Raw genomic sequence first — 10,000 nt, 5'->3', positions numbered from 1 at the left:
ACATTTGATGATGGACCACAGGTTCTCTATGGGGTTCAGATCAGGTGAACAAGGAGGCCATGTCATTAGTTTTTCTTCTTTTAGACCCTTTCTTGCCAGCCACGCTGTGGAGTACTTGGACGCGTGTGATGGAGCATTGTCCTGCATGAAAATCATGTTTTTCTTGAAGGATGCAGACTTCTTCCTGTACCACTGCTTGAAGAAGGTGTCTTCCAGAAACTGGCAGTAGGACTGGGAGTTGAGCTTGACCCCATCCTCAACCCGAAAAGGCCCCACAAGCTCATCTTTGATGATACCAGCCCAAACCAGTACTCCACCTCCACCTTGCTGGCGTCTCAGTCGGACTGGAGCTCTCTGCCCTTTACCGATCCAGCCACAAGCCCATCCATCTGGCCCATCAAGACTCACTCTCATTTCATCAATCCATAAAACCTTAGAAAAATCAGTCTTCAGATATTTCTTGGCCCAGTCTTGACGTTTCAGCTTGTGTGTCTTGTTCAGTGGTGGTCGTTTTTCAGCCTTTCTTACCTTGGCCATGTCTCTGAGTATTGCACACCTTGTGCTTTTGGGCACTCCAGTGATGTTGCAGCTCTGAAATATGGCAAAACTGGTGGCAAGTGGCATCTTGGCAGCTGCACGCTTGACTTTTCTCAGTTCATGGGCAGTTATTTTGCGCCTTGGTTTTTCCACACGCTTCTTGCGACCCTGTTGACTATTTTGAATGAAACGCTTGATTGTTCGATGATCACGCTTCAGAAGCTTGGCAATTTTAAGAGTGCTGCATCCCTCTGCAAGATATCTCACTATTTTTGACTTTTCGGAGCCTGTCAAGTCCTTCTTTTGACCCATTTTGCCAAAGGAAAGGAAGTTGCCTAATAATTATGCACACCTGATATAGGGTGTAGATGTCATTAGACCACACCCCTTCTCATTACAGAGATGCACATCACCTAATATGCTTAATTGGTTGTAGGCTTTCGAGCCTATACAGCTTGGAGTAAGACAACATGCATAAAGAGGATGATGTGGTCAAAATACTCATTTGCCTAATAATTCTGCACTCCCTGTATATATATATATATATATATATATATATATATATATTCATTCATTCATTCATTCATCTTCTACCGCTTATCCGAACTACCTCGGGTCACGGGGAGCCTGTGCCTATCTCAGGCGTCATTGGGCATCAAGGCAGGATACACCCTGGACGGAGTGCCAACCCATCGCAGGGCACACACACACACACACTCTCATTCACTCACGCAATCACACACTAGGGACAATTTTCCAGAGATGCCAATCAACCTACCATGCATGTCTTTGGACTGGGGGAGGAAACCGGAGTACCCGGAGGAAACCCCCGAGGCACGGGGAGAACATGCAAACTCCACACACACAAGGTGGAGGCGGGAATCGAACCCCGACCCTGGAGGTGTGAGGCGAACGTGCTAACCGATAAGCCACCGTGCCCCCCGCTATATATATATATATATAGAGAGAGAGAGAGAGAGATAAACATATGAGTCTCTAAGGTATAAAAACAGTTTTATCGTGTTCTATTCTTTTAGAATCGTAGAAGTAACAATAGAAATATTAGATTCATTCTCAATGAGTTAATAAGTATATAAAAACTTGAGTTTATGAGTATATATCTGTGTAACACAGTCAATTGTAGTGCTGCACCTCAGTCACTTCGGCTAAAAATGTGTTAAATGACCAGAATGTACAGTGTTAGTTTACATATGCATTTAAATTCATTTTTTCGTATTTAAGTTATTGTGTCATGTCGTCAATTTTTATACTAAAAAATGAGAACAAATTCAATTTCATGTTAAAGTCAATAAACAGCCTTGTGTGTATATAATGATACAGTAATAAATATTGTATTATAGTGTCATAAACTTAACTGATACATTGTTAAGATGGCAGAAGGTTTAATTCAGAGGTTGATTACGATTTTCATGAAATATCGTGTGCTTTTTTTTTTTTACCTTGTTTTCCCATAAAAGTGTGTAAGAATCAGGCTCAAGGCTGAGCGGAAAGCTGCAAAACTCCAGCTGTACATGGACAGATGTAAGAACGCTCAAACCAGGAAAATTCACAATCTGAATAAAGGAAATAAGGAAAACACACCCCGTTTTTTTTTTCCGTTTAATCCTGATATTTATTGTTATTTGCAAAAAAATCAGTTTACGCACTAAAGAGAATTAAAGAAGATGCTGAAAAAATCTCAAAGGTGTTTCCCTGTTGTATGTGGAACAAACTGGCAAAATACTTTACATTACCAATACTGGCAAAATGTTTTAATGCACTGCAACATTATAGGATTATTACGAGTCTATAAAAGATTAGAAGATTCGATTTTTCACCTAAAAAAACTCTCTAAAGGAAGCAGAATATCAACAAGTCCATTATTAATAATAACTAAATATTTTTTTTTATTCTGAAATAAGAAATATTCTACAGAATCCTTTATGTTTGTATATCTGTGACATCCTTACATGTTTTTCAGATGATCACAATGTAAACTGCTCTCAATACATTACTGATTTTTATCACAAGTTATGGAAGTTAGACGTAAAGTAATTATGGCTACGAGATTTTAAAGAAACATTTAAATGTCCATGTTTATTTGTCGTAAAAATGTCTCGTGCAGTGTTTTTATGAGATAAGATTCATTACCTGCATCAGAAATCCCAGCAGTCTCAGAGGAACCGTTTTACCCATGAGTTAAACGCAATGTCTAAGAAATCCGTGACAAAAATCTGAAGTCTCTTAGCCAAGCTGTCTCATTCCTATCTGAAGAACAGCAACAACCTTTTTTTTTTTTTTTTTTTTTTTATTTAAATGAATGAGATCTCACACTCTCACGCTGGCCAGTGTGTGCTCTCTTGCTCTCTGGGTCTGCACACATACACACCTGAATATTTTACATTCCCTTCCTAATGATGAAAAGAAAATATTTTCAGTTCCACTCCTGAACCTCTTGCGAAAGCAAACAAAAATAAATAAAAGAAAAAAAAGAAAAAAGAAAAAAAAAAACACATTTCATTTAGTTTGAACTGGCTCGTGTCTCCTCTTCAACCGCAATTACAGCGCACTCCTGCACTAAATAAAAGCGACGGCAGACATTATTTATTATTTTTTACACACGTTACTATTTATTAGAATGTAGCCTGTAGTGTGCGCTTTGCGTGCTGTCAGTAAATTCGTTGTCATGGCTACTAGCCACGCCCTCTCTTCAGGAGACTGGCTCCACACTCTAATAAAGATCCCCATGAGCGTCATTTCTTCCTATTTAATAGCACTTCATAAATACCAAATTTTAAAGAAGACCAGGCTGAGAAATTATCTACTTATTTTCTCACGACAGCTTTTAAAAAAAATACATTCTCAGAAATCTGGTGCTCGTGTGTAAGCCCTGTTTTTATTTTAAACTGTCTACAGTACAGTATATGAAGATATTCATCGTTATTCATCCTCACTAACCACATCCAGAGAACCCCAGAACATGCAGTGTGAGACAGGAACACTATTCACACCATCCATCACAATCAGGGGCAATTTAGAGCAGCCTACAAGCATGTTTTGTGAGATACCTGTACAGGAAGAACATGCAACTTCATCTTCAGGATCGAACTGAAGACCCAGGAGCTGTGAAGCAGCAACATTTCCAACTCCGTAACCATCAAAAAGATTCCTAACTCTATTCCCTAAAAACATGGAACATTAAAATAAAACCAAAGTGCTGGCATTTCAATTAATTCCACATCCAATTCAAACTAACATTAGCTGTAGCCAAAACTGAATCAACTGATAGAGACGTTTATATTGATTTCAATTCAAAAAGAAGCAAAAGAATTTACCTGGAAATATTTTGTAACCAGTCAAACTTTATACTAATCTATAATAACATAACGCATAATTATTTGCCACTACATAGTTTCCTTATATCACATAATCGCCTTGTAATAAAATGCATGAACTACAATTAGATTCAGTTTAATACAGAATTAGACTTGGGCCTGATTCAGGCTGAATCTGACTATGTTGATAAATTTGACCTAAACCTAGAATCTATAATCTATAAACAACGAGGTTAGCGTTTAAACATCACATACTTAAGTTCAGAAGAAAGATAATCTGTATCTCTTATAACTACGCTTAAATACCCTAAGCTTTAAAATAAACTCACATTTCACACTTCATACAGATGTCATACAGTGTGATTTTTTTTTTTGTACTATGCAAATTAAATCGAGCTCAGCGTTTGAACCACAGAATAAAAGGATGTTGACCGTGACCACTCTTATCTTAAGTCCTGACTCATCAGCTTTTACACGAGGAGGAGTTGAAGCTTGGATGCAACGTTAATTACATCGCTATAAAAGAACAACACGGCTCAGCAGGACAGAGTTCAGCCCCGGCGTGGGACGATCTGTCCACACATCACTCATGAGGACAGGAAAAGCAGGTTGATGTTTTCAGGAGAATTTGGACACACACATACAGAACACAGGACGTAGGTTTGTAGACCTTTGTATAAAAACTGTAACACATCAGCTGGGTCGTACATAAGAATTTTAACGCTCTATGTTCTCCGAAGCAGCAGGCAAAGGTATAAGGAAGCAATATTTCTTTCTTTGCTTTCATTTTTTATTAAATCTATTATATTCTCTTTCTCTATAAAAGGATTTCACCGAGCATTTTTGACATGAAGTTGAAACATTTGTGCTGTAGAATTCTCCAAACTGATTGGTCAGAGGGGATTAATGCGTTTACTTTTTTCCCCATCAGTGATTTAACTTCATCCCACAATGCAACACGGTCCATTTTTAAAAGAAGATGTATAGCGCTGGCAGAAACCGATACTGTAGCGACGAACAAATAGCCTGTCGGTCTGTTTGTTCAATTTCTTTTGGCTGTCAGTTATTAACAAATAATTGTGTACTTTTTTATTTTTGTCTACGCCTCAGATCGTACCTGAACATCATGTAAAACTTTCTCTGAACACGAGGAAGAGTAAAAAAGTCTATGATAATGTGGATTTGGACAAAAAGGCAAGAGCAGCAACCTCTTAAATCCAGTGAAGGGAAAATGTAATGCTACAGCATATAAAGTATGTGGGCAGTGCTGGTGAAAGTGGGTAAGGCTCTGGTTTGTTGATAGAAGTCTCAGGGTTCCAGACACTACCAAGTTGCCACCTCTGGGCCCCTGAGCAAGGCCCTTAACCCTGAGCTCTGACCCCAACCTCCAAAGTTGCGATATGTGATGAAAGATTTTTTCTGTGTTGTGATGTACAGGTGACAAAATAAAAACCTCTTCTATACAGCCGTACTTACATACTTTTGGCTATATAGTGTATGGATTATTTAGCACCTTATACTTTATTCTTGATTACGGTTGTTCTCTAGTTTTGATCCTTGCCTGCCTCTAGACATCTCCTTTAGGTATCTGCCTGTGTGCCAGCGCCTGGACTCTGACATTTAGGATGAACACGGTTACCTGTGGACAGGTATTCAACTCACAGGTCACAAGAAAAATGGCACATTTTCAGTTTAATAGAATTCAGATGTTCACAAATCTGGCTTATTTATTTATCCCTGTAGGGGGTTTAAATGTTTTTTTTTTTGTTTTTTTTTTTGTATTTTTTTTTAATGTTGATGGCAAATTGTTCAAAAACACAATTATTTCTTAAATAAAACAAGTGGTTAAAAAAGTTACAAAAGGCATCTAAACATACTACAGTCTTGAGTAAGTTACTTATTACATGCAGGCTGCAAGAATCAACTTTGCTTCAAAGTATTTTTCAGAAACCAAACTGCATGATATATTGATATAACACATACATCATTTCTTTTTATTATTCCTTATATATTGAAAAATATAAGCTGACTGATTATTAATCATACATTCGCCTACTGACTATGTGATTAAATTGTGTAATATTCCCAGATTGTTAATTCAGAATTTAAAATACATATAAATACGGTGTTAGTAGTTTGGGGTTGTATTGATCTGTGTGGTATTAACTGAGCATGTCCACTGAGAGGGTAAATAGAGTTGAAAATGCCAAGGTACTGCACATCTACAAACTTTTATCAGTTATTAGTTCCACTGGCATGAGCAGTCCATGGGCTCCTGGTAGTTGTATTCCACAGACGTAGCGTTGCGGGTGCAGTAGAGCTGGATGACGCGGCTCTGTAGACCATTCTCACGACAGCACTTGCAAAAACGTGCATGGCTGTTTATGTTGAAGTTAAATATGGTGGCAGAAGGACATTTCCCATCACAGGAATATACTGTTACCTGAAAGGCAGAGAGAGAGACGGAGACAGGGATAGAAATAAGGACTGGATGGTTAAAGGTGGGGTGCACGTTGTTTGAGAAACGCTTCAGAAAACTGAGTCGTGCCGACAAACAAAACAAACGTGTAGCCAATGAGCAGAAAGGGGTGTGTCTTGTCAACATGCGGCGGAGAGAGTGTTTAGAATTAGCAGAAAGCGATTAAAACATTGATTTGGCGGATAAAAACGAAAAAAAGCGAAAAAAGGCTTACGATAAGGCAAGAAGCAGAACACGTGTTAATATAGGATCAGCGTTCCAGCGCTGGACAGAACTGAACGTCTGCCTCGTGAAACAGAGCTAAACCTTTCACGGTACAACACACAATACTACAAAAACACATTTGTATTACCATAGTATTACTCATTGTGTTCATTTATTGATAAAAATATCCCCTCGGCCAGCCGCCCCAGTAGGTTCCGCCATAATAGTTGCCTGGGTTACGTATGTATGTGTGGGGGCGGAGCTATCAAAACAGGGGTAACACCCATTTGGGTTAGTGGCGTGTTTGTTTTGGTGATTTCAAATGTCAACATTGGCTTTCAAACATCGTGCACCTCACCTTTAAAGTGGATAATTAGCCAGTATTGAAATGAAGCAAATTTTACTCACTGGTGCATTACTTCTGCAGTCATCTTTCCTTATAGTGGTCCTGATGGCAACCCTTTTGCATGTTTTACCATCCTCTTTACCTATGAACACAAAGAAATGGAAGTGTAATGGAAGCACACAAGAGCACAATTACAGTAAACCGTACAGACTGCCAATGCCTGGTGGTATGCCTTGGAAAAAAAAAAAGTAATATCAAGCATTTAAAATCTCAATATGGTTTCAAATATTTAAACAGTCGCTTAGTAAGCAAAGGGAAATTCAGGAAAATGATATAATTAGGAACAATTTAGTTCTTGCTACTGTAATTACTGCCTGAAACACTTGGCATGTCATAAAGATTGAAATAACCTGATAATTCTGGTGGAAACACAATAGGGATGACAAAACGAAGCATCTCCACCATAAGAATTGTTAAGTCTATTTGTATCAGTTAGTTGTACTGGTGTATTTTTAATATTTTACTTTTGGTTTGATGAAAAACTAAGCAAGTTTGTAGTTTGTGCGTGCTTGATTCCTGCCTTTAGGAAGGTTAAAAGCTGTAATGTTTAAGAATGCGAGCAAAGCATCGTACTGAATTTGTCTCTGCATTGGTGAAGAGATGAAAGAATTATGGCTTTAATGTCCTACGATCATCCATCACATCAGCTACCGGAAAATTACCAAGAAGCTTTTTATAGTGCTAGGCATAAATGTCTAGAGCAGCTAAACATGATGCTACAGCCATGAAAAATACTACAGCCATGCAAGAGAGCAATATTGTCTATGGTCTCTTGGTGGGATGCGTGTCATGCTCTGTCTCTCGTGTCAATCATGTATGCAGAAGAGAGCAGATTCTTATATTCCTGTACGGCTGTAGCCGTTTCTACACTGTGTTGTACTGTACCTCCGTGTGAGGAAGCATTAGCAGTAAATCAATATGGTCGATTGGCTTCACTTGGAAGAAGCATGTGATATGAAGAAACCAGATTGGGAAGAAAATATGGGTACCAAGACCTACTAACCATTCCCACAGATACTTACCAACTGATTAGTGCAAAGTAAAGATCATTATGCCTGGTCTTATAATGCTAATAACATACACTTTTAAATAAAGGTTCATGCTGTGAATGATTATGAATGCCATCGTTGTGTACATACTCTCATCTTATCTTATTCACTATGCTATCTAAACCCCGAAGACTAGATTGGATCGACAGTTCTGTCTCCATGGTGTTGCTATATCACATGTAGCTGTTAGCTGTTGTGTTTGCTGAGATCGTATAGCTTTAAAAGAATTTTTAGTTGGAGTTAGAGGCTATTTTCTTAAAAGGCATTTCACTGAAAGTTTTGTGAAGTCAAAAGTTTGTCTCAGGCCTACAGGAGCGAGATGAATTTGTAGGTGTTATCGAAACATTTCAACGTGCCATAAATCACTGATTTGCACTTTGCACCTGTGCCAAACAGGAGGGAAAAGTGGTGAAGTGTTTTGATGGAGTGTGTGGTACGCAGAGTGCAGACCTTCCTACATGTATGTCTTAGTGTCTTATTCATCTTGTCAGTTCATGCTTTATTTGCTTTTAAAACTGTCTTAGAACTTTTTTTTTTACTTTTTTTTTTTTTTTTACATTTATTACATTCTCTATACATATTCACTGGAAAAACTACACTGGAATGTTTAGGATCCTGTGCTCTTGTTCTACTTCTTTTATAGAAATTTCTGGCTAAATGAGCTTTGGCTTATGTTGTGCACAAAAACAACATATAATTTATAAACTTCTTGTATGTTCTTGTAACTTCTTGATGAAGTACTTTTGTCCGACACGTTTGTATCCATAATACCTTTGGTACCCCTGTGTGGCACCTTTCACAATGTTCTGCATACATATTTATGAATCACCAAATGACAGTCCCGAGATTATCCATGTTACTTACTAATCAGGCATATATCTGAATATCTGAGAAACCAAGAGGAGACTGGCTGATCATTTTGTCAAGTACTTTCATACCATCATTATTAAGGATTTCTTGTTGTCTTTGACACTTTAACAACCCTGGACATAGCATTGACAACATCACTAAGGGAGAAATGACATGAGGGATGACGTGACCCGGTTGGTCAACCAGCAGAGCAGTATCAGTGCTCTCACCTGTGACAGTTTCCCTGCACATTCACATCACTGCTCAGCGGTATTTTTAATGCCCATGCTCAGTGATACTGCCGTACACTCACACTATACACTCTATTAAAAATCCTGCTTGAACACAACAGTTGGAAGATAAAGCACAATTTGCAGTCTGCGTTGTGCTTTCTGTACATTATCATGGTTAAACTAGGCCTACGTCACACGATGGCAAGTAGCATCAGATGTTGGTATGAAACCATTTTTTTTTGAGTAAAAGTAAATGAGCATTGTATGGGACTGTTTTTTTTTTTGGTTTGCGGTTAGCGCACACACAGACCCCCCCAAACACACACACACAAACACACAAACACACACAAACGGTATAATAAGAGAGGAAGAGGGTTGGAAAGTACCTGTGTCACAGTTAGTACTAGCAGTGGGAGTTACTGGACTAATGGAAAAAGGTAACAAACCAAATCCAGCACCTGAGAAACACACAGGGTCATTTTTACTTTAATTTATACGTTCATTTCGCACACTGACCACAGGTCACAAACGCTGTCTTCCCAGCATGCAGAGCTGGACAGAAATCCCACAACTCATTCCTCACCTAGCAGCCACCCCACAGGAAAAACCAGCAACGACTAAACCGCATGCCTTTATATACTCGCATGCATGCAGACACAGAAACTCTCACCGCAACACATTCACAAATACAGTACCTTAAGCATATAACATTTAAACATACAATTTATAAATGTATGATATCAAGTGAACACTAACGGAAAGGGCACATGCCAGAGCGTCTCCTCAAAGCCGTCTCTTAGATCCCCATGCATGCAAATTCCAGTCTAATCGAAAGGTCCTGGTGGAGTTTTATGCACAGATCATTAAAGGCAGATTCATGCAAACCACTACCCATGCTCGTTTTCGAT

The 10,000-nt window shown here is 38.6% G+C and overlaps 2 protein-coding genes across 2 annotated transcripts in view; both read right to left on the bottom strand.

Annotated features, from left to right (window-relative positions):
* Positions 1-2,848, bottom strand: part of ptprq (protein tyrosine phosphatase receptor type Q) — a 59,934-nt gene extending 57,086 nt beyond the window's left edge. Inside the window, exons 1-2 of the mRNA XM_060878859.1 lie at positions 2,689-2,848; positions 1,998-2,111 (exon numbers count right to left, since the gene is read on the bottom strand). Of these exons, the coding sequence (XP_060734842.1) occupies positions 1,998-2,111; positions 2,689-2,733 (159 nt within the window). The 5' untranslated portion in view covers positions 2,734-2,848. The remainder of the gene's footprint in view (positions 1-1,997; positions 2,112-2,688) is intronic.
* A 3,061-nt stretch (positions 2,849-5,909) lies between these two features.
* Positions 5,910-10,000, bottom strand: part of otogl (otogelin-like) — a 34,465-nt gene continuing 30,374 nt past the window's right edge. The window contains exons 52-53 of the mRNA XM_060878600.1: positions 6,964-7,043; positions 5,910-6,315 (exon numbers count right to left, since the gene is read on the bottom strand). Coding sequence (XP_060734583.1) covers positions 6,115-6,315; positions 6,964-7,043 — 281 coding nt within the window. The 3' untranslated portion in view covers positions 5,910-6,114. The remainder of the gene's footprint in view (positions 6,316-6,963; positions 7,044-10,000) is intronic.

The sequence above is a fragment of the Tachysurus vachellii genome, chromosome 9 (genome assembly GCF_030014155.1).
Source record: "Tachysurus vachellii isolate PV-2020 chromosome 9, HZAU_Pvac_v1, whole genome shotgun sequence".
Lineage (NCBI taxonomy): Eukaryota > Metazoa > Chordata > Actinopteri > Siluriformes > Bagridae > Tachysurus > Tachysurus vachellii.
This window is presented reverse-complemented; position numbering and strand designations above follow the sequence as displayed.